This window comes from Topomyia yanbarensis, chromosome 2 (genome assembly GCF_030247195.1).
Source record: "Topomyia yanbarensis strain Yona2022 chromosome 2, ASM3024719v1, whole genome shotgun sequence".
Lineage (NCBI taxonomy): Eukaryota > Metazoa > Arthropoda > Insecta > Diptera > Culicidae > Topomyia > Topomyia yanbarensis.
Genome location: NC_080671.1, coordinates 467531159 through 467557583, shown reverse-complemented (window position 1 = coordinate 467557583; position 26425 = coordinate 467531159). Strand labels below are relative to the sequence as shown.

General features: G+C 38.4%; 1 protein-coding gene across 4 annotated transcripts in view; it reads left to right on the top strand.

Moving 5' to 3' along the window:
- Nucleotides 1-26425, top strand: part of LOC131686156 (P protein-like) — a 110430-nt gene that overhangs the window by 25438 nt on the left and 58567 nt on the right. For 2 of the 4 annotated variants that reach the window (XM_058970345.1, XM_058970350.1), the window contains exon 2: nucleotides 8550-8856. The exons of the other annotated variants lie outside the window; for them this stretch is intronic. Coding sequence is in view for 1 of the 2 variants with exons in the window: in XM_058970350.1 (XP_058826333.1) it covers nucleotides 8789-8856 (68 nt within the window). In the remaining variant the exon portion in view is untranslated. The remainder of the gene's footprint in view (nucleotides 1-8549; nucleotides 8857-26425) is intronic. 4 annotated transcript variants of the gene reach the window in all.

Sequence of the window (26425 nt, the reverse complement as noted above, 5' to 3'; positions counted from 1 at the left end):
TTTACACTATGATTATATTCATATATCCTAAACTTTGTGATAGATTGAAAGAATCGGCAGTTCCTTCCATTCATATGGATTATTCTGTGGTGGATACCTGTGTTCGAGACACACCGATGGAAACTGAACCCATTATGTTCAATGGGGACGAGATGGAAGTTGCAGGTGAAATAACGATCGATGATTCAGCAGTGCAGGCTGATGCTGTACTGGAGATCCACGCTAAAAGACAAGGAACTAGTTCAGCAACACAGCAGATAAAGAACGAACACGACTACCTCTTTAATCCTGCGCGGTATGTCTACATGGCGGAGAAACTCCTTGAGTTAACCGAGGAAAATGTGAAAATGAAGGCGGAACTACGAAAGCAAAAACAAAATATGAGGAGGAAGAAAATAGCTATGAGAAAGCTTCGCGAAGAACTGACAGTTTTGAAAAAAGTAACAGGGGATACGACGAGTTCATTGAACGACTCAATATTAGTTGAATTACAGCGGAATAAAAACAGAAAGTGTCGTGGGGCAAGATACTTGGAAGCAATGAAGAACATGGCGCTAGTTCTTCAGTACTGTGCAACTAAAGCTTACAGGCACATGCGGAAATTTTTTGCTTTGTCAGGACTAAGCACAATCCAAAGATGGCTATCAAAAATTGATATTAGGCAAGGATTTTCTTTGACGGTATTAAAGCTTCTTAAAATCAAATCATCTGTCCTACCAGAAGACGAAAAATTGGTAACGCTATTCTTGGATGAGATTGCTATAACCGAACGAGTTGGTTATATTCCCAATGCTAAGCCAGATTATTTCACCGGGTTTCCAACCAAAATAGGGGAACTGGGGGCAAGTCCGACACCTTAAGCGCAATCATTTGTCTAAAATACCACAAAGCTCCAAAAATTGTATATTCTGTACGTAATCCTTGTTTAGATGGTTCTTAACAAGTTATAACTTTTTAAGCGTTTCAAAAAATTGGATCCATTAAAAAATTTTGGTTGCCAAAAAATAACATTTTAAAAACGCTGCGGGTAAGACCGACACCCCGAAGTGGCAAGAGCGACACCCTTGTTAGCTTTCTTTTTGTCCAATTTTTTCATTAAAAATGTGTTGTGTATGTGTGATAAAGTGTAACTATGTGTATATGAGTATGTGTGATATAAATGCACGCTTTCTGGAATTTCATTTTCCCTCTTAATCTTTTCAAGCTTTATTAGCGCTTGTGAAGCCATACTAAGAAGTAAGATCCGTTCTTCAAACTAGAATATATCCCCTGTTACTAAGATTCATTGACATAGAAGTAACATACGCTTTTGTAGTAAGCTATCCGATTCGTGTTATGATTTTTCGGAACTCTGTTGATCAACAATCCGGCAGTCGATGGAAATTGTTCTTTAATATCATTTTAGAATCTCATATTAGATTATCCTTTTTCCTTTCGTTTTATAGTACAACTATGAATCGTGCTCAATTTGATTTTTAATTTTTTGGTCGCCTTGAGACAATACTGACAAGGAATAAATGCAAATACCAGAGTTTCCGTATATTTCAAATATTAACATGATGTTATAAAAGTAGAATACCATAAACAACTCCCAGTCGTTCGCATTGAATCAAAAATGAACTCAACCATAAATAAATAGCGTGTCGATCTTACCCCTCCTACAACTGTCGGTCTTACCCCAACAGTGCACATTTTTGTTAAATGCCCAATATACAGTGTTGGAATACTCAAACTTATCCTCAACGCAGATAAATAATGATATGCGCAGAGTAGATTAGAATGTGCGGCAAAAATACTGGTGATTTTCAAAGCCTTTGTGCTGTTAAAACCTTAAAGTGTTTCAACTAACAATAACATCCAAGTGCGCATCAACTTTGTTTTCGCATGTTTGGTTTATTTTGTGACGTTGGATGAATCTATATCTGTGTGTCTCGAAATGCTCAAAATAATCGTACTAATGATATCCTGTTATTATTATATGATTCAAAATTTGATATCTGGGAAAAGTCGTGGGGTGTCGGGCTTACCCACGGCGTCGGAATTGCCCCAAGTTCTCCTACCTGGCCAGAAGACGCTAAATGTCAAAACTAGAGCGAAATCGTCTTTAACATTGATGATAAAGACACTTAAAAGTGGTTTTAAGCAGGCTATAGGATATTTTTTCTGCAACAATCTCACATCAGCCGAATTGAAAAGAATCGTTGATGAGGCAATTTCACTGATTTTCAAAACTGGATTTATCCCAAAAGTTATAACATGTGATCAAAATTCGACTAATAGAGCGCTTTTCACGAAAGAGTTTGGCATTACAGAGAAGAAACCATATTTTGATTTGATCATTTCACAGGTACTTGAGAATAGCGATCATAGAACGAATCGAATTTATTGCATGTACGACGCACCCCATCTTCACAAATCATGTAAAAATAATCTACTGAAGCACAACGCAGTATGGCATGGAAAACTCTGCTCTTTTAAACATATCGTGGATCTGTATTGGGAAGACGTGAAAAATGTTCCACGAGCAGTCCCAGGATTGAAATACGAACATATTAGACTAGCCCAATTTACTGAAATGAACGTAGGATTAGCAGCCCAAACGCTCAGTCACTCCTTGACAGCTGGGCTGAAGGATTATGTTCGTACTGGTAAATTACCAGAAGAGGCTTTGAATACGGCCGAATTTTGTGAGGATTTTGACCAACTATTCGATTTAGCAAATTCATTGAGTTTGTATAAGAAAAAGGTAATGGATGGAATTGCCATATTTTATGTTCAAATATGTTCAATTATTTTGAAACGTGCAATTACATCAAACTCTGCTCAGTGGATTTTCTTAAAGAAAATCGAAAAAAAATTTCAAGCGCTTTACTTTGTCCTTCAAGAATGTACAAACATCACGCAAGTAAGATATATTGAGTAAACTTTAAACGGCTTTATATAACCTATAAAAATTTACACACTAATCAAAAAATACATTTAAATTACATTTTACAATCGGCTTCACTTTTCACAAAAACTGCATTCTCTAATACACAATCCGTCAGTGGTGTTTTTAGCTTTCTATATGAAACGTCGCCAATACTCAAAAGCAATTTCCCTATAGTTTATGAAGAGAGAGTCCCAATTAGTTATCGCATACATCGTTTAAAGTTCTGCAACTTTCGTATTTCTTCGAGCTTCAACTTCAAATCTTGAACACAAACTTTTGAATATATATGTTTGCACATTAAAATCGTTTTTTGTTAAATTTTATGTTGTAATATCGCTTCAAATTGCGCGATATGTGCCAAATGTCTCAACCTGCATGTTTTGTGTCTACTGATTAATCTGCTACTTTAGGTCTGAATTAATATAGTCAAAAAACGAGTTTAGAGCTAAATTGATTGCCCGAACTAGAGATTTTCAATAGGGTTCGTACAAATTCAGCACAAGTATCTACAGTAGCTGAATAACATACCGCAGTTGATATGCCCAAACATAATAATATTTTGTAAATATGTGTATTTTTGAAAAATTAACAATTAATTTTTTAACAGAAAAGTGAATTCAAGAGATTGATTAAACATTCAAGACAACCCTATTTTATTCAAGGCTGGCTCATGTATATATCAGCATTAAGAGAACTGTGGGTTGAGCTTAGTACAATCCATAAGTTCAAATTTTTAAGAACCAGAAATCTTTCTCAAGATTGTCTCGAACATTTTTTTTTTTCAATCATTCGTTGGCGAAACGGGAACAATAATCACCCCGATTGCTCGGAATTCGCGTCAGCCTATAAATCGATAGTGATTAACCAACTTCTTGCACCTAAAAGAATCGGAAATGTAGAGCCAGATATAAGCAAATATATTCTGGCAAATGACGATATTCGCAAGTTAAAGATTGTGCGGGAAAAATATTTACGTGTGCAATCTGACAAGGAAAACGTACGTTCGCAGTCTCTAGCATTTCCACTGGTAATTTATTTCAAAATTTATTGCAGGTCTTTTCCTCGAAGTTTGAATGTCGTATTAAATGTTTGTACAATAACAAAATCATTTGAAGACAAATAAATAAATAAATGTTTAATATATTCCAAGATATTTGAAATCATTTGCAAATACATTAATTTACTGTCATCTTTGGTAGATACGAGTCGAGCGCTGAATTGGTTGTGAAGACACATCATAGTCTTGATACTCGTACATACAGCACAATTACAAGACCAGTTCAATGATTCTATGGACGTCAAAAATATTTCTGATCGCCTTTTCTCGATATCATCAGACCAGGGTTTACTTCTAGTCTAGTCTAATCTACACATACACAGCCAATACATGTAGGGATCCTGGAAAATTGCAGACGTTCGTCCACAATTTTTCTTGTCATTATTAATGTTTGTGGCACATATTGAATATGACACAAGCATTAAAGCGGCCAGGCCAACTGTGCAGCGTACAAAATAAAGATGATTCAAAATTCTACGGCAATCAAATTATTCATGCAATGAATAATTTAATCAAAGGATTATTTTGAACCTTGAATAAGGAAGAAACGTGGACAACCGTACACAACGGTTTCAATTTGATGGGGGTTTGATAAATCGTTGGAAGTGACGTTGCTAAGAGGGTTAATGTCACTCCTTTGGTCCTAGGTTCCTGGGATGGGACAGAAATATTTAGCCCTGCCCTGGCTAACGAGCCAGGGTTATAGCGCCCTTACTCGCTCTCTGAAACAATAGAGAAAATTGGCGAAATCGGTTAATTAGTAGGAATATAAAGAACGCATAAAAATACAAACCAACAGACAACTCACCTTCGACAAAAATCCATCCATTCTATGTCCTAATATGCAGTACAGGATCATGAAAACAGGAACCTTCCGCCTTGAGCGTTGACGGAAAACACAAATAACTGTACCGTATATTTCACAATAGGCCAAACCGATACTAAAAAAACGACTGAGAAGTCATTGCTATTTTTATTTGGACAGAATAATTCCAAAATTTGTAATAAGTGTAATTAGCATTAGGGTTATATACATGAATATAAAAACTTTAGTTAGTTAATCTAGCAAAAATATTTAATAGATTTAACCCAATTCAATGCTTACCCGGATAGAATTTTACAATAACATTTACCCTACAAAAGACCATAAAACAATAACTATTATAGTTATTACTGTTTCAACATAGTTCGATGCCAAGTTCTCACAGTAGATTTACAATAAAATTTCATGTAACAATAAATTTCACTGTTCAGCAAAAAACTGATACAGTGCATTCACATTAAATTGTACTGTTTTCGAGAAAAAAATATATGGAGAAAAATTGATTTTTTTTAATGTTAAGATACATAACCACCCCCCATTTTCACTGTAAAAGTCTATTTTACATTGAAATTTACTGTAGAAACGTTAAAGTTTATTGTTTTTGTATTGTAGCATAACACTAAAACTTACTGTAAATTATTGTAAAATTACTGTACTGTCACATTGAAAATCTTGATTTTGTTACTGTACATTTCTATTCGGGTAGCCATCAAACTTCGCAGCAAACAAAGAAAAATATCCCACTTCATGCTCCTTCTTGTCGTCACTGCTGACTGTAGCAGAAATAGTTATTGTAAGTAGAGCTAAATTTGACAAATCGTACTCTGCGTTGCGTAAGCTACGTATATTACAGACCGATGACCTTCATTCCCGTTTATACTATTAGAGGATAGATTATACATCAGTAAAACAAGTAAAATGTAGATCAATTTTCCAGTTTAACATGTTATTTTTCTATTTGCCCGTGTAATGCAGAAATCAAAAACATACGCTACATTTAAATTGAAAAAGTTTGCGTATCGTTCGGCTTTCCGAAATGAACCGTGAATTAGAAAATTATTCATTGATTAGGGTAACTTTTACAATACAATAATAAAAGGAAAGCTCTTACCCTATCATCGTCCAAATGTCCTCGAGTATATAAATTGAATCCCAAAAATTCCGGATCGTAGAAGACTTCTCCGTTGAATTAGGTGAAGGACTTGCTTCTTCTTCGAACAGCATTCGGTATATTTGCAATAACCCTCAGTCACGAGCTCAGTCAGGTATCTGAATCACGGATGGGTCCTGGTGTCCAAAGCCATTAAAAATGTCCGAACATGCTATATGCGGTATATGTTTTTACTTCGAGTTCCAGTATTTCCTCCAGCTGGCAGATGCAAACTTCGACATTGTGTCGTAATTGGTGCATGTACGAGAGCTCTGTGTAGTCTCATATCATCAGACCAGGGTTTACTTGAAGATAAATTGTAATGTTGGTTGGTTTATAAATTCACTCTACTGCGATTTATCATATAAATGCGTCACCATCTCCATGTTCAACTTATTAAAGTATTTGAATATAACTAAAATTGATTTTTTCAACTATTCGAAACCTCGTCGAATGGTACCGAAATGACTCGAAGAATTACTATCAGTAAAACCGCTGCACCAGCCTTTTCAATGTTGCTTTAAACTACCTGAAAATAATATCCTGATATTAAATCAGCATTTCTTAAGCAAACAGTACGTAAGATCGGCGTTTTGGACGTTTTACATTACCTTAGCATGAGCGAACCCGTTGATGGTAAGCAATTTTGAATAATTAAACTAACTGATATATGTACAGCTAGAATTGGACTACGTCTTCTCGTTCACGTGAGCAATGGAGAATATGTACTTTACATAAATGCTGAATATCGAGACACCGGCAAAAATTCCACTTCTCTTATCAAGCGATATTGAAAGTTCAAAACATAACATGTGTTTACGATGCCGAAATGAAAAATAACAAACCGAAAAGGTAACCATGCCGACGCTACACATTTTGAAACTACACATTTCTGAAAAGAACAGAAACTCTGTTCGCCTTACGGGCTCATTTGCACACCCATTTACCGATAGATAGCGCTTATGGTGTCACCGATATTTCCTTGAGAAATGAAAACTATGGCGTCTCTAGATAATATTTCCTTTATGTCTGAGGCCTACCACTGTCCCATGTAGTATGTGCTATCAAAAACATCGCGAAACATCATGTTGTAAATGTTCTCAATCGTTTTAATATCCGAAGAGAATGATAAGTGTTATAAGAAATGTCTCATCACACTGTTAGGTGGATTAAACACGTTTTTTGTAAGAAAATCATTCACCTTTTTATTTTCCTTCTGTATTCCCGGGATTTCCCGGGAAATTTATTATTTATTTCCCGAATCCCGGGAAGCTGAAAACCGTCGGTAAATGGAAGCTCTAGTGGTGCTCTCAACGAAGGCCGCAACTTTCGATAAGCATTTTGTGTTGTACACATTCCCGTTGATTGCATGTTGCGATTGTCAGCCGCAAGACGATCTTCTTTGGGAACTTCATGTGGGAGATGTACTTGCCGTCGAGTGTTAGGCACGTTTCGTCGTCCATGATCACAGTTATTTTGCGCTTCATAGGAAAGATACCCTTGATGTGTATATTCAGCCTTGAGCTTTTGGAGCGAACGCGTACACTTCCAATTTGGTCGGCCAAATATTTTCTGACCGTCGCACCGATCGATTTCGCCACTTTGCCTGCCGTCTTCCCCTTTAGTGCTTGCTGCACCTTCCTTGCACTCGATGCTGCACCTTGCACCTTGCACTCGATGCTCTCACCTTTCTCCAGGAGTGCCAGGATCTTGGATATGGGTGCGTCACGAAGACAGACTCCGAGGTGGAGCCGACGGTATTTACAAACTATCGTTATCGAACATAGTTGCTTTACTGATTTTGCCAAGGCTGATAAATGAACTGATAGAGTTGTCAATTTTTGCTGTATAAAGCCTACTTATATTTATTGTAGATTCACCGGTGGATTCACCACCAAGTGGTAGTATATTCGCATGAAAAATCGGTGAACTTTGTCTCTCTTTTTTAAATTTCTTATAATTTAAGGACATTATACATGCGAGCCACAACATAGCTGCTACGCCGCACACACCTCTCTCCCCTGCCTAACCATGTATCTGACATGAGCAAATATAAAAATACGTTTTTCAACACACTAACCTTGATGGTGTGCCACGAAACTGCTACTTAAGATAGCTAGAATATTTTCCTATACAATCAATCCGAGTTTTTGACGGAATGCCATCTGTAGCTCCTATTTTGTGCAAAAATATCACCCCTCTTCACTTGTGGTTCCTTTCGAAACACTCTTTTTGTCGTTTTCATTGCACTTTTTCACATGCACTTTTTTCACACACCACTGCAAAAACACTCACGAAACTTTAATCGTTTACTAACAAAACTTCAAATTTTCTGCCAATGTACAGATGACCAAAGGAAAATGTTCGGAAACTCTCATTTGTGCGTTTGAATTTTCACTTCAGATTTGAGTTTTTCTCAATGTAAACAAGCGAGTCGGTGCCTAGCAACGTGGCTTCCACATATCTTCACCTTAAAGCCGCTCAAAAGATGATTTGAAAACATGCCAAGACCTTATTAAAATTCTCCTTGCTGTATTATAACCGATCAGCGTAGTACTTATATTCTGTTTCTTTTTTTGTCTTCCAGATTCACTGGCAACAGTTTAGATTTATAATTTGGTACTCTAATGGCCATAGGACATTCGTTCATCCGGTCTTTATTTGCTTGATCGTTCACCTGTACAACCGGGTGGGTGCGCACTAACAGCCACTATGTTTCGTTGGTAGAAGCAACATTTGAAGACAATCACCTCCACCATAGATTCCCACGTGACAATTGCCAGCCCTGGAGCGACAGCGACAGTGGTCGTTGCAGGGCCGATCACAATGCGACTGAAAGGCACGAGAAAAAGCTTCGGGCGACACAGGAATATGATCGAGTTTCCCCAGCCCAGGTAGGTTGCCGTGGTACCCCGCTTCCGAACGAGGAGCCGTTTGATTGATGCGACCGAATCGCCGGATGTTTCAACCCTCGTCCGACTATCGTTGGGAAAGTGACGGATTGGCCTTCGGTGAGGTGTCCACTGCAAGTCTCATCACATCAAATCCCAGCTGTCTATGGGTATTGTGTTTGGAATGTTTTAAACCGATGGGAACATGCATTGAATGGCAGCAGATTACCGGGTGATAAAATACAACAGCAATTAAATTAACCGCGACAGCCGTAGATTCCGCTGCCGTGATATGCCGCCGAACGTTTTGCTGGAGGTACCACTTGAGCTGTTTGATGAATCGATTGATTTGTATGGGGTCGGGTGATGTTAGCTACGACTCGCTAAATGAATCAACAAATGACACTGAAACGATAAGTGGCAGTTTGTTTCAATTAGCGTTTGTGTGCGTGTGTCATGGGGCAGGGCGATTTGCTCTGGTTGCTTCGATGATAATTAATATTTCTGGTCGGTTGGTACAAACCAGTTTGATGGTAAAAAGAAAATTTCACAGTCTAGGTGATAATCAATTTATTATGATCTGTGATCTGTTGATTTGAGTCGACTTGTTTAAATATTTGGCCACTGGTTTTGAGCGGTTGAGTTTGAGCTGGTTTTATGGTTTGTTTATGTGCGGTAGTACTAATTAATTGACTTTACGATGGCGATTTTAAAATAAGTCAGCTACATGAACACTGATTTTCCTATACAATCTGAATGGAACTGCTTTTCAAACATGATAATATTCATAAACAAATGATTTTCAAGTCGAACGGAAAACGAACTCTGGTAATTTTGCTTGAGGTCAAATCGAGGAACAAATCTTGGGATGACCTTCGCAGGGTTAAATTACAATGGTTCGTCTTAATCGAAACACACAAATTTGGTATTCAACAGATTTCGGAATCGACTCCCTGGCACCAAAATGTCTATAGATGTAATAGAATTTCAAGAATCGAATTCTAGGTCAATAAACCTGTCAACAAGCGTAAATTTATTTGAATGGTTATCATATTTCCATTGGACCAAAGAATAGTTCATGTATCAGTGACCTTTCTCATTCCAACACAAACCCCTTTCCAACATGACTCAACCAGACCAGAAGACAGACAAATAGCAGCTGAAGCCCTTCTAGCCAGCCAACGTTTGATCAAATTGCAACTCATCCATTTAATTCCATTCCACTGCATACTGTCGGGTATAGAACAATTCAATTAAGCGCAAAACAGAATGGATATGTCGACTTTAGTAATCGATATCGACTGCGGTATCAGTCTTGATTGAGGTTTCTTTATCAACGACGGTATTCCACTAGCTGCCACGATAGTCAGAATGATTAATCACCAGCAATTTGTGGCTAAATTTGTCTATCTTTTATCTCGGTACACCGGCAGCTCCCATCCATTAGCCGCTAGTCGTGTAAATTAGAATGCCACTGGGGTGTATAGTCGTGGCTAGAATGTTGAGCCGCAAACGTCAGCGGTAAACTTTCACTACCACATAATGAATGACGTTTAATGTTTCACTTTGCTCGACGTCATTAATGAAAGCAAATTTTTCATATGTGACACGCGAAATAAGTCATTGACATCAATTAAGCAGTAGGCGGTGATGGCACTATGGCTGATGTCGGATGAATTGAGCGACACGACGGAAGTTTCGAATTACGTGCATGTGAACAGCACGAATCTGCACAGTTCGAATACACAGCTACGATTTATCATAAAGTAAAGAGAAAGAACTATAACACCTATTGCGCTATTTTGTGGCGAATGGGTCCACAACGAAGTAGATAAAAGTCCCTGCCCTTTTCACCCAACGAAAGCAGGTTGTGACAAATGTGCACGGTATACTGATTGTAGTACATCTCACCACCACTTTATCCAAAAGATTGCGCTGATTCAGTGTAGCTGGTAACTCCTTACCTTGGTATCTTGTTATTATTTCCTTTATGCATTGATATAGGTATGAGGCATCGTTTTATCATTCTTATATATTTTTCTATTTTAACCGAAATAAGCTTTCTGTCAGTGCCGGAAACGAGTCCATTCTGCGACCGACGCTTGTTCATAGTCCGAAATATGAGCCTCATTAATTTTGTTTCGGTAAGGTTGCACAGTCACCTGAAAACGAAATGTTTCATCTTTTAGCTGGACAAATAAATCTTTTCTCGGTTCATGTAGCCGATTTGTTTTGCGATGGAACCGGTTCAGGTCAAATGAAAATGATACTTACATTTTTGAAATGGAAAATTTGAGCTTTCTGCTTGTCAAAATGACATGTTCATTCATCAGTATACGAACTTTTTTGGCGGCTTCTTTTATAAGGCATTAAGGTGAAGATATGTGGAAGCCACGTTGCTAGGCACCGACTCGCTTGTTTACATTGAGAAAAACTGAAATCTGAAGTGAAAATTCAAATGCACAAATGAGAGTTTCAATACATTTTCCTTTGGTCATCTGCACATTGGCAGAAAATTTGAAGTTTTGTTAGTAAACGATTAAAGTTTCGCGAGTGTTTTTGCGGTGGTGTGTGAATAAAGTGCATTTGAAAAAGTGCAATGGAAACGAGAAGAAAAATAAGAGTGTTTCGAAAAGAAACCCCAAGTGAAGAGGGGTGATATTTTCGCACAAAATAGGAGCTACAGATGGCATTCCGTCAAAAACTCGGATTGATTGTATAGGAAAATGTTGTAGCTTCTTTAAGTAGCAGTTTCGTGGCACACCATCAAGGTTAGTGTGTTGAAAAACGTATTTTATATTTGCTCATGTCAGGTACATGGTTAGGCAGGGGAGAGGGGTGTGTGCGGCGTAGCAGCTATGTTGTGGCTCGCATGTATAATGTCCTTAACAACTTCCAGATTGTGTTAATATTCGCCTACTTAATTTTTTGTGTAGCAAAATGAAGATAATGAACAATGGTAATTACTGGAACCCAGTCGAAAAGGGCAAGTTGCTGGCTAACGCGGGGCTATTTGCCAACTCGGATGCGCTAATTGCCCTTCAATTTGCCAGCAAATTGCTGGCAATTAGGGGGCTATTTCAATTGCAACATTTGGGCGATTTGCCGCCGTCATTTTTTTACCGCTCTACCCGTCCTTAAATCGCCCCCAAATCGCCCATGAAATGCGCCATTTAGTCGCCCTTAATTTCCTAATATGAAAATTACAAAAAAAAACTTATTTTCGGATTCATTATCTACTCACATAAACTTATTGGTATACTGCACTGAAAAAAATCGAAACGTTAATTCTATTTGCTTCAAACCACTTAAAATTCATATGAAGAAGAAATGCTTATGTTATCACGCGCACACATACCTTCTATGTGTCAACTGCGCACACATAAGCTATATGCGCGTATTGTTATAGAAGCGGATTTCATGTGCCGTATACCACCCATGATCGCATAGTTGTCCCGTTTTCTTTGGGATTTCCTATCTTTATGGGACTGATATGCGATCATGGGCAGTATAGTTATGAAATGTGAATGTAAGATATAATATGTCTTGTAAATACACACATTAGGTTTATGTGCCAGCAAATAGTGTCTATCTGCCTCCGCTAATTGCGATATTCTATGTGTAAAATCAATAGGCTTAACGTTTAAATATTTTTGAGTGTAGGTAATCACCACCAAAGTATAGGAAGAATCAATGGTGAAATTGGTATTGCGCACCAAAACATTAGGACAATCTGACTTTCATTAAGACTTTAGGTCAGAGATCATGTTCCACTCTACTTACACATGATTCCACAATTTCCCACATTCGTTGGCTAAATGAAGTGCACTTGACAAGCAAAATACAAGCGTGAACACGCCAATTGTATAAAAAACAATTTTAAGCTTAAGCCAAACATAAGCCACCATGTTTGAAAAACGCAAAAAAACAACCAAGTTCATTTCAGCCTCTAGAAAATTTGTCTAAATATTTAAATTGTCTTTAAATTGCATTTGTTCCCAGTCAAAAAGGGCAAGTTGCTGGCTAACTGGGGGCGGTTTGCCAACTCAGATGCGCTAATTACCCTTCAATTTGCTAGCAAATTGTTGGCAGTTAGGGGGCTATTTCAAATACAACATTTGGGCGATTTGCCGCCGTCATTTTGTGCCGTCCTCAAATCGCCCAGGGAACGCGCCATTTAATCGCCCTTAATTGCTTAATATGAAAATTACAAATATCACTTATTTTCGGATTCATTATCTACTCACATAAACTTATCACTACACTAGGTAATCACCACCAAACTATAGGAAGAATCAATGGTGAAATTGGCATTGCACACCAAAACTTACTACAATCTGACTTTTATTAAGAGTTTAGGTCAGAGATCATGTTCCTCTATATTTACACACGATTCCACAATTTCCCACATTCGTTGGCTAAATCAAGTGCACTAGACAAACAAAATACAAGCGAGAACACGCCAATCGTTTAAAAAAAAAAAATTTAAGCTTAAGCCAAACATGAACCGCCATATGCGAAAAACGCAAAAACAAGTCATTTTTAGTATAGTTACTATATTCATAGTTAGGCGGAGACACTGAGCGGAGCCAATCGAACATGTCAAATGCCGGAGCCAATCGAGCATGACGTCACATAACATGTTCTTTTCGGATGTATATGGAAAAGGTATTGTGATTATGGTGATGATTATTTTACTCTTTCCTTGTGTTATCGAGCGTAGAGAAACAAAAATAAACAATACTTTTTTGTGTATCATCAGGAGATATTCGCAAAAATATGAAACCACATCATATCTTCAAATTCGTATTGCTCTTCGTACATGCAAAGTTCTTACTCGTGACGTCAACAATAAAACTGTTAAGCTGGAGCTTGAACATTTCCATGGGATGCCAGTGTTTTCTTCCTGAAATAAGAGCTACCAGTTTTCCGGTTTTTTAGTCCGCCTAACTATGAATATAGTATCTATAATTTTTAGCCGCCAGAAAATTTGTCTAAGTGTTGAAATTGCCTTTAAATCGCATTTGCAAATTGCATTTGTTCCTAGGGGCAATTAAAGGGCGAACACGAAATTATTGCAACACATTCAACAGGGCATAACTTTTTTACCATTGGGTAAAAATCAACCAAATTTTGCACACTTTCTCATTGATGTGTATTGTTTATATGCTGTCAAACTCGACGTCGTGTTTTTCAATTCAACGAAAATGGAGGTGAACCAACGCGAGTCGAGAGAACAAATTCTTTCCAAACACCTGGAGTTTCCTGACCTGTCGCACCGGCAGTTGGGAAAAATGTTGAACATTCACCATTCAACCGTCTCCAGAGTGTTGAAGCGGTTCCAGGAGCGGTTGACGTTGGACCACGGCAAAGGAGCTGGAAGAAAACCGGGACCGGAGAACAAAAAGACGAAGGGAAAGGTGAAGCGGATGATTAAACGTCTCAAGCCGTGATTTGGCTAAAAAGATCGGCATGTCGCAGAGCTACGTGCAGAATGCAAAGAAGAGAGCTGGACTACATTCATACAAGGTACAGAACTTCCCAAACCGCGACGAGCGGCAACAATCGACGGCTAAAACTCGGGCACGGAAGCTCTACGAGAAGATGCTGACAAAATATGGCTGCTGTGTGATGGACGACGAAACATATATAAAAGCCGATTTTAAGCAAATTCCGGGGTTGGAGTTTTTAACCGGCAAGAGCAAGTTCTATGTGGACGACAAATTTAAGAAGAAGAAAATGTCGAAGTTCGCCTCCAAATATCTCATTTGGCAGGCCATCTGCTCTTGCGGATTGAGGAGTGAGCCTTTCGTGACAAAGGGCACAGTAAATGGCGAGATCTACAAATCTGAGTGCCTCAAGAAGCGCCTTTTGCCGTTCTTGCAGCAGCACGACGAAGCTCCGCTATTTTGGCCAGATTTGGCATCATGCCACTATTCTAAAAGTGTCCTGGAGTGGTATGAGGCCAATTCTGTCCATTTTGTTCCAAAGGACATGAATCCGCCAAACTGTCCGGAGCTGCGCCCGGTGGAGCAGTACTGGGCAATTATGAAGCGGGAACTTCGGAAGAGCAAGAAGACAGTCAAAGACGAGAAGGACGTGTTAAGAAAATGGAAAAAAAACTAAGAAACTGGTACCGGATGACACTGTAAAGACTTTGATGGAGGGCATCAAGCGAAAATGCGTTCAATTTTACACTCAAGGCTCCATCGATTAACTTTTCTTTTGATTTTTGAAGTAAATATATGTATAAAACTACCCTAAAATTTTGGTTTGATTTTAAACATTATAAGAAAATTGGCATGACATTTTCGGTGTCGCAATAATTTCGTGTTCGCCCTTTAGAACAGGCGAGTAGAGTTAAACGTCAAACTGTTTAAATCGCCTGACCATGTTCGTCCGCATTTTTTTTGACTGGGAAAATCTCGGAGCCAGACAACCGCCAAGAGAAAAACAGTATTTTTTGAAACGTATGTCCCCACAGTTCATTTTTCGACCCCGCCCACTTCGATTGATGATTATAGCCATTGACACTATCCAGCTTTTTACGAGCAATAATGGCGGCTAATATCGTCCAGTTCGTAATATGTCAACAGTCCTTATATTGACAATAGTTGTTTACGTCATCCGCCCAGTAAGAGAAAGTCATCCTACGTTAGTCCAATGCGTTGGATGTTTGTTCAATAAACCCTTGATATCCGCAGCTGGGCGTTGCTGTTCAGCGGAGGTAAGACGATGTAGACCACCATTATGGCATGTGGAAAGTTGGATAAGAAAATATGAGGGAAATATATTAAGGTTCAACTGAGAATGCCTAAAAATGCAGCCATCTTTGAAAACAATTGTGCCATTTACACAATCTTTACAAAAATCATTCAATGTATTCGGAGCAATATAACTGATTGATTGCCATGAAGATTTCGCCAACAGTGTGAATAAAAACTGCTTTATTCGTTTTAAAAGATGGACGCTTTGCTAGGCTTTCTCAGTTGAACTTTAAATGCTATAATTTCAGTTTATATTATTTCTAAAAAAAGCAATCTATGTATTTGTATGGAAATATATCCGTTTGTTGAAAAATAATGGTTAGAATGTTGTACGCTATTTTGTCCCAAAAATCCCCTATTTTTGTAACTTTTCTGCTTTATGCTGCAAATCATACATTTTTTGCAGTTTTTCCAAGGTAAAGATATCTTGGAACATTTGCGGCTTAGGTCAAAATAGAAGAAGTTCTAGGGCATTTTGTCAACCATATCAAATTTTATCATTCTATCATCCATTCATCTCTTTTATTGTTCAATCAATTTTTATCAAATGTATCTTGTTGAACGCGGGAGAGGCAGTGGTCAGCTATTTTCGTCTGGGTCCTTTATCACTTATTTTTATAAAGTGATTCATCAGCAGTGCTATCTTTGAAAATGTTGAAAATGATGGTTATGCAACTAATTATTTCAGATCTTATTTAAATTTGAGAATCTATCGTCCGCGGATAAAGGAGCCATTTCATATTTGTCATTAATATTAAAACCAAAATTTATACATGGTAAATAACGAGTATATTACGAAACCTTTAATTGCATAGACATATCGGCAAATATCCCGATACACAGAAAGTAATCGCTTTTCATTATATTGTATTGGTATTTCACAAGAATGAAGTAGTAAGGAATAATAAATTCGTTGATCTGCCGTTTGATTCAATTAAACATATTCAACACTTCCGACTGTCGGCTGTCCGGATGCTCAAGTTGCTTTTTTTTACAAACAGAGCATTTCAAAATTAATCCAATAAACGATAAATCTATCATGAATGCTCGGCAGCCGGCTGCCCAGAGCAATAAATTCATAAAAACACTACTGGGAGCTGTATAGATCGTACCACTAATCAAGGTGAATTCAGATTTGTGTAACTCTTTACCCCATCCTACTAACAAAAACTCCATCCCGTGGCAAACGTGGAGAAGCAGAGGTATACACGGTATTCACAGTAACGTTTGTTACACTAACAATCGTTTTTCTCGAAATGTGCGAAATGGCTCTTGTAATAAGATAGCACAATAGCGACGCAATGTTCTTCAGAATTCGATATCCAAGGAAGATCCACATTTTACAATTCTGTTTATGACTTTTCATTTCGTACAAAATATATTACCTAATCAAAATTTTCACATTGCTGCTACGCAATGCCTATTCTTTTTATACTTTTTTGACTTGTAGAATTTGAATTAGCTCCACAAACAAACATGAATGTTAAAATCGATTCATCGGTAGTAAGCGGTGGGAGATCGTGTGGTCATACTTCGATTGTGTTATCCTCCAAACCAACGCGGGTCTTACTTCAAGCTTCATCGTGCTCAATGTAGTATTTCGGATAATGAAAATATCAGCGGTAGCATGATATTACACTATACTAATATTAATATTTGTAGCCTATTATAATATGACACATATATTAAAACGGCCAGGCCCACTGTGCAGAGTTTGGTTTTGGTTTGGAGATGGTTCAAAATTATACTGCAATCAAGATATTCATATACTACAAATTTTAGTAACGAATCATTTTGAACTTTGGCGAACGAAGAAACGAGGACAACCCAACCGACCATTTCAGTTTGAAGGAGATTCGATCAATCGTTGGAAGTGACTTGACTAAGAAGATAAGTGTCAAAGGTTAAAGCACTTTTCCTCGCTCTCTGCAATCAAGAAAAAGAAAGAAAAACTGATTCTTCGAATAAACTTACTCCCTATTGCTTTATGTACAAGTACTTTCTAACTAAAAATATTGAACGATCGTTGTGAAGATAGGAATATATTACCACTAAACGTGTCAGCACATTTTAGCTCACAAAATCAACAGGAAAAACTGTAACTCTAACTAGTAATTTAGTTCCTTTAAGTAGCAAACACGGAGATCATGCCATTCAAGACAATCTATTTTAATTACTCTGAATCCTAACTAGAACGTAGTTAAATTAAGAATTATGGAGAATACCTATCCATTTTGAGAATTTTTTAGTTATTCTAAATACTAAATACTAGGGTAATTTGGGGAGAGATGCCGCACATTTCTTAAAATCGATCCTGCGTCGAAGTAAACCATTCAATATTTGATAAAATCATTTTTATCAATTGCGACAAGTTTCGAGAATACTGTGAAATGGTTTTTTTCATGAAAAAAAATTCATCAAATTTCCATGAACATTTTTTTAAAAAAAAGGTCATTGCGGGAGAGATGCCACACCATGGTCATAAACTGAAAAATGGTGAACAAAAGTATTTTTAGCTATCATTGATGTTTTTGTGATTAGGGGTCTTCAGCTGAGTTTCATGAAGTTTGATTGCACCCATAAATCGGCCGGCACCTTCATTTTTTTCAAGGGGGTAATACCATTTCTAGAAACATTTTCTTATTCAACATTTTAAAAATATTTTATTTTTGTAACCTTGTGCAACGGTTAAGTGGGAGTAACTTAATTAAGGGTACTGTTTATTTATATGTTTGTACGAGCGATATATTGGTAGGGGTTCCTTAAAAGCAGTTTTTGGTTGTTTCTTCCAACAACGTATTTATATAACTTTGGTTTGTTCTTGAACGATTCGTTTTAAAAAGCATCAATTCGTCGAAATTTTCATTTTTATCCCAAGATTAACATCATTACAAATCAATGCGTTTACTAAAATTAGTGCCTGAAACTTTAAAGAATAAACCGAAGAAACTAATAATAGATACATATCGCTCGTTCAAATATATAGATAAATAGGCTCATATTCCTATATGCCACTGTGTTAGCTCCGTTAGTTTGTGGATATACTTTATTAATAATCTATACCTGACGCAAATGATCATATAATGATATTCCGAGGTGAAAAAATACATTTTAGCTACGTATCCTCAGCCATCGAGTACGGCATCTCACCCGCGATTTTGACGCGGCATATCTTCCAATTGTATGGGAGAGATGCCGAACGACGACATTTTCCTCTGAAATTATGGATGACCATGCTCATGATCAGAATGCCTTCTAAAAGGTCCCAGCTACTCAACCGATACATGATTTACCACAAAAAAAATCGAACAATTTTAAAAAACGACATTTTAATGTAGTACTGAAAAATTTTCGGCACTCCGTGATGCAACTGGACGCACATAATCAATAATAAAAATTTTGTAAGTTAATAATAAGAATTATTTTACATCTCCAGTCTTGTAATTCTTCAAAAGACAAACTCACAATATCATATTACTGTACTAAAGTCACCCTATATAAGAGATATAGAAAGTGCGGCATCTCTCCTGACGCGGCATCTCTCCTGACGCGGCATCTCTCCCGAAATTATCCTAACTAATTGAATATGTAAAATCAACGGAGAATGATCTATCGTTCTGGTAGAAAACATGGTACACGGTCAAGGTTACTGAAATTGGAAAACGATCGAGTTATGACTTATTTGATGGTTCCATCAGGGAAAGCAGATTATATGGTGAGTTAAACGGAAGCAATAATGTGAAAAATCACCTCAGAGACAGGATTCGAACCTGAAGCCCTTGGGACTTTGGCTTAATGTCTTATGCTACTCCTGTGCTCTGGTGTTTTTTTTAATTTTGAATGTAGAGGTTTTAACCTTAGAGTCATTCGCCTCTTTTGGGGTTAGAGAAATCTCTTTTGGAAAAATCTCTAACCATATGTGCGGGGTTGGGAATCGAACTCAGGTGAGCTGCGTACAAGGCAATCGATTTACCAATTACGCTATGCCCGTTCCCCTACCTGGGCTATGATGTCGTCCCAGGAAGAACACACGATTATGGTGACAGTGATCGTATCATTTGCCTCTGAACTGAGATCCAGGGCGGTCTTAAGACCACTCGAGGCCCCTGGGCACAACTGAGCCTTGCGGCCCCTATACTCGAACAGGCATGCACTGCTGTAGAGTAGGATTATCAAAAATGATCCTCAGCATGAGGGAGCCAACTATGCCACCTTGAGATTTATTTTTAAAATTCAAACCAAATCATTAAAAAAAAATCAAACCAAATCATTCAAAAAATTTAGACTTCCATCACTGTAAATGTCCAGGTACCGTCGAAAAACGTAAAATGATTTTGATGGATCTTAAAAAGATCTTGTGACCAATCTGACCGAAAGTGGCAAAGGACGTAATACACTATATGTGCTTGTGGGGGTTCGAACTCAGGTGAGCTGCGTACAGTGTAATGGACTGTTCTCTCCCCACATGATATAATCTGACCTTTATAGTTGTAAGACGTTGTTTGAAGCTGAGGAGTGCCTCCGTCAATGATGAGGAATGATGGAGTAAGGCAGGCTAAACGTCAACACTACAATGTCTACGATTCATTCAACAATTGTCCTTACACTATGACAATCTAGGAAAAATATTTAGCAATATGCCAATAAAATTCAACTTGTTAATAGATGACGACTACGTTATTTAATGGAAGCGAAAACACGGGTCATGGGAGTGGGCTTTTCAGGTCTTCCATTTTTTGCGCAAATCGAGCAGGACTTCACCCATTCCTCTGCATATTTCGACATGCCGGGCCACTAAACACGCTCTCTTAAAATGCTTTTTAATTTAGCTGACGATGGTTGGCGTTCATGTGCAACCCCAATGTAATTACAATGATTCGTACAATGTTGTGCTCAATTTCTTCCTATTCCTGATATGATGCAGCTGCGAAAAGTCAATTGTCAGCTTAAAAAAGCCGCATTTTTTCAATCATAATTCAACTACACTTGCAGATGACAATATCGAATATTGTCGAATCTAATTGCGCGGTTCGAGATTCACTCATTTTAGGTATTAGCATTTTTAGCTGCAGGAATTGAACGATTCTTTGAAATAGAGTCTCTTCATGTACAAGTTGTTCGTGAGGTAGATTTTTGGTAAAATATTCTGACAGAAGTTTTGCGCATAAGTGAACGGTTCGGAGAGGCGAAGATAGCAAACAAGTACAAAAAGGGAGTTCACTCTAGCCAGTAACAGCTACAAAACATATAATTGCTTTCTCTACTCAAGACACGTAGCACAAACCCATTCCAACCTAAAACGAAACCCAAAAAAGTTTTGGTCTTTGGAAAATGGGAAATGTAAAGACAATGGGCTTCCTTTTAGTATGTTTCTCGCAAATGAAACGTCTAACCCTCCCAGCGGCATCTGTAACTTGTTCGCAAAACATTTTTTCGAGTGTGTTTAAAAATGAATCAGCTAATTCAACTCAGGTGGATTGTAGCCTTCAAGATGTTCCTCGCGATGTGTTCAATTTTGGAAACATTCAATTTACCGACGAAGACATTCTAGCCGCCATAAGCAAGTTAAAGTTCTCTACATCGTTGGGGCCAGATGGGATTCCTTCCATTATACTGAAAAGATGCGCAAGCGCATTGTGTAAAGGTTTAAGATTAATCTTCAAATAATCACTGTCGCAATCAGTGTTTGCCGTATGCTGGAAGAAATTAGTAATGTTTCCCGTTTTCAAAAAAGCTGATAAGTAAAATGTTGCGAACTATCGTGGCATAACCTCGCTCTGCTCTGGGTCAAAGTTGTTTGAGATCATAGTAGGAAATATGCTCTTTCGTGAGGTCAAAGCATACATATCGAAGAATCAATATGGCTTTTCTGCAGGCAGATCAACAACTATAAATCTAGCCCAATTTACATCATACTGCATTAAAAACATCGAAGATGGCCTATAGACACTATATACACTGATCTTAAAGCTACTTTTGATCGTGTACATCACTCTCTTCTTCTGGCAAAGATCTAGCGGCTGGGCGCTCCATCAAATTTTATAGGCTGGTTTAAATCATATCTCATAGATCGTTCTCTGTCAGTGAAATTAGGAAGTAACGTGTCATATCTTCATCAACTTGTCGGGTGTATCTCAAGGGAGCAATCTCGAACCGTTGCTTTTTTCTTTATTCTTCCATGACGTTTGCTATGTTATACCTCCAGGGTGCAAATTTATATACGCTGACGATCTCAAACTCTTTCTCATTGTGCGGTCAATAGAGGATTATTATAGAGCACTATAATTCCTTTCACGAGCAGAAAAAAACCAATTCTATGGAGCTACAGCATCGCCGGCCAATTGCTAGAGAGAGTGTCAGTTATCAGAGACCTTGGTGTACTCCTGGACTCGCAACTGACGTTCAGAAACCATTACTCGCACGTTACAGCACAGGCAAATAGAAACCTTGGCTTCATAATAAGAATCGCCAACGAGTTTACTGATCCATATTGTCTGCGGGCACTGTATTTTTCTCTTGTTCGGTCTGTCTTGGAAGCTTCCACAGCTATTTGGTGTCCTTATACGAACATTTGGACTAACAGAATTGAAGCAGTACAAGCAAGATTCCTCCGATTTGCTCTTAGAACTTTGCCGTGACCTAACCCAACAGAGCTACCGCCATACATCGATCCCTGTCGTCTGCTCGATATGGAAACTCTGGCAAAAAGGCGAAATACATTCAGATTTGTTGGCAAAATATTGACTGACCAAATGGATGCCCCAGATATTCTCTCACAAATTTACACCAAATGTACCGCCAGAAACCTTAGATCACGTAACTTAAGACTCGACTTTCAGCGCACCGAGTACGGTCAGAACGAACTCATAAGGGCGATGCGTAATGTTTTCAATAGTGTGTATGACCATTTCGATTTTTATATTTCTAGTAATATTTTGAAGAATTGACTTAGGACTTTTAGCTTACAAGATTATGTTACAATATTTCTGTAATGTTATTGTAATGCTGTACACCATGTTAAAATTTTATTGATTTGTAATGTGAGATCATTGTAATCAGGTGAAAAAAGTACGAAAAGATTATGGGTTTTTACGCGCATTCGAGGTCTGCTTCTGAAGTGAACGTTGAAAGGCGATTTTCTCATAAAACAACAACATTAAATTTTATGCAGACCAACACGGGTCAGATGAAAAATGATAAAAAATAAATAAATAAATGGATAAACAAATAAATAAACAAATAAACATAGCGAAATATCGAAATTACTCGAACCTATTAATATGATCAACACAATTCATTTCAATAATTAACTACCACAACTATTTGCAGTTCATTCATAATTAACCGCAAACAGAAACAGCCTAAAATATTTTTGATAAGGCAGAATTTCGTACAAAAATAACCTAATTGATGCTGTACCAGACTACGACGGCATAGTGGAAAATGCCACTATGCCTTCGCGAAAGCATCGCGAGGCCTCAAGAAGTGCTGGAGCCATGTTTAGAGGTTTTCATGTAGAAGTGTCCATCCACAATCCCAGATGTGAAAATTTGCCACATGCGCGGATCGTTTGCCAAACAAGGATTGTGTACCGAATTTCGAAATCTTCTTCTTCCACTTTCTCTACAGCTTCCTTGTGCAAATTCTGCCAACTTGTTGGTTGCCGCTCCTGCTTGGTGCTTTTTGAAATTTTTATACGTGTTTAGACAACAATTCATCGTTTTCGCTCAAAATAAATTGAAACTTGAATCGAAATGTTGGATTGACGTTTGAATTGGTCTAATACCATGCATGCTCTTTAAACGTCACATGGGTAAAGGTGTAATGTGCGAATCCGAGCAACTGATCCATTGTTACCCACACGCTAAAGAGTTTTTTTTTATTTCCTTTATTTGACACGGCCCATAGCGGTAGCTTAACGGAGCCGTGGATCTTTTATTTGTTTACAATATGTAAAAAATAAAAATAAAAACAATTATTGAGTGTCCGTTGGATCTCGTGCGCGCAACTTTTTATTGCGAGCGGAGACCTTCTTTCGCGGCTCGTCTACTGCTTCATGGGGACCAATTAATTCTCTCCTGTCCTCCACATCAAGGTCATCATCGTTAAAAGTGCCTTGGTGCTCGCGACCAGATGTTCTTTCCTGCTTCTTGCACTTACGGGTGACCAATGTAAATCCGTCGTCATTCTTATTATCTTCATCACTTACAGTGGTTTCTGGATGCTATTTTGGCAGTTGTCAATATGGACTGAACAGCTGTCACAAATTTGGCAACCGTTTGTGGTTCAGGTATTGGTATTGAAAACTCTTTTTAGGTTGGTTTATCGTGGATTCGTTGGAAATCGATAGAGATGCATTTTCCTCTGTATCTTCCGCGCAAGGTTGTCCGTGGTGTGCTGTTTGATTACAATACTTGCACGTGGGAGTCTGCCCCTCATGGGTGCATAACGTAGTTTGATTAATAGTAGCTTCGTGGGTTTTGAGTTTTATAGTCAAGTGGGAGGGGATAGGTCTTTCGATCCGCATCCTCACCACAAGAACATCGTTAGGTGTACCCGGGAAGAAATTTATCCACGTATCACGTGTAACTGATTCTACTTCTCCGAATTGCGACATGTATTTTGCGATTAGACCAGGAGTGGTACGTGGTGATAGGTCATGTAACTTTACATCTACATAGTCTTTTTCTATATACACGGGAATCTTAATTCCAACTTTATCACTTTGAGCCACGTGCTTCAAGTTGTTCTGCAAAACAAAACGTTCAGCTTGTGCTAACGTGTTGAATGATATGAGTACGACATTATGAAGATGATGATACATAACCTCCTTGAGCTTAAGCTGCATCTTCACCTTCAGCAGGTATTCCACTTCACGAAAACTCAATATTATTGAACAGAACTTAAAGTCAACGACCGCTGTGTTGGGTCGGAGCAGAGATTTTTCGTCAACATTACTCATGATGGCAAGAATAAATTAAATGTTTCCTTTGTTCTCGATACAATGCACACTAGATTGAGAGGTTGCTACTTTTTGTTCACTTGGTTCGATTGTACGTCTGACTTGGGCAGAAGTAGAAAGTAGACTGGGTCACGCTAAAGAGTTATAGACAATTGAGTGCTACTATTTTTTGGAACACAGAATGATTTTATATTCATCATAAGTTGGGGGCCCCTAAAAGCCCGGGGCCCCTGGCCTTGGCCCAGAATGCCCATGCGTAAAGACGGTACTGCCGAGATCACATACAGCAGCCGCCCGTCACCCAACACATTTGATCTATTTAATTTTCCCGCTAGATGACTTGTCCGAAACGAAGATGTCATCTACGAGTTACATTATCGAAATAACGGAAAAAATCCACGAATAAATTGACTTTTTTAACAATACACCTGAAAATCACAGACTTGAACATTACATCCCCACGAAGATGTACTACTGATTTTCAATGCTTGCATAAATTTTATACGTTTGACAGTATTCAAGGTCTACTTAGCGTTTCAGAAAAAATAAAACAAATAATATTTTAAATTTTATACCCTTTGGATGAACCACTGTGCAACGTATTAAGTAAGAAAGTGATCTGTGGAGGGTACTTCTTGATAGAAGAGCGTGTTTGATTTCTGTTTTGATAAGTGGTAGACTGTTGTTGTTTCCGAACCCTTAATATTTTATCAACGATACGTATAATTCTCGTCAAACGTATGATTACATACAAGGGAAACAGCTAACTATCGAAGTTCTCTTTCAAATAGAGTTCCAGACAAACTGGCCGAAAACAATTCACAGCAGTATGTAACCGTTGGTTCCATCATTTAGATTTTTTATGTAAATAATATGTGTTGTTTGTTGAACATTCACGTTTCATGTACTAATTTACACAACAACAATAAGCAGGGTAGTGAAATGGTGCGTACCGCTGCAAACTGTCAGCTTGTCTCGGTGGGTAGCTGAACCACCCAGCCTGGAGACGCGCGATGCTGAAATTTTAAAAATGGTTTTGGGATAAAAATTGGAGGGAAATGCATCTCAAAATTATTATAAAAGGGCCAGCAGTTTCAAACTCTGGTCTCTTTTCTATCAGGCGTCCGTGTGCTGAAGTATATTTTATCCGGTGAAGTTAAGTGTATACCCCCCCCCCCCCCCTTGGGGTGGGAAGTGTGTTATAACGTTTACAGCTGGTTCAGGTAATTCGGATTTTGACCGGAAGAGTCCAGCAGACCATTAAGCAACTTCGCGTTGCTATTTTCTTCACCAGGACCTCTTAGCGCGACTTCAAATCATCCAGCACACGGTTCGGCTCGTGTATCCGGGAGGATTCCGTGCCTAACCCGTAAAGGATTACCGTACGTCATCCGGCGCTGCGCGCCTCCGTTTCATACCCTCGGGCAAAGGCCCTAATCGAAAAGGAGGGTCCCCTCTCGGTGTTGGCCATTGCGGTTAGCCGCGGTCACGCCGATGCTCGCCAAGGAGGGAAGACGCCTGCCTGCATCCAAGCCAGCAACGCCCGCTGGTCCGTCCAACTGCAGTCTAGATCACCATCATACCGTGGCCTTCATCCGGCCAGTTTCGCCGACGTCCGCGAGGGGATCTCGCCCGTCGGCATCGTTAGCGTCGCAACGCCCGCCAGCCGAAGCAGCAACAGTACGGTACGTTTGGTGAAAATAATAGTGTACACTCCACAGTAATATTGTAAATTACACCCCACACCCACACTACAAATACTCACAAATAAAAAGTGTATAAGAAAAGTGAATGTTCTTAGATCTTTGTTCTTGATCCGCGTAGCCCTTGATTACCCGGTAGC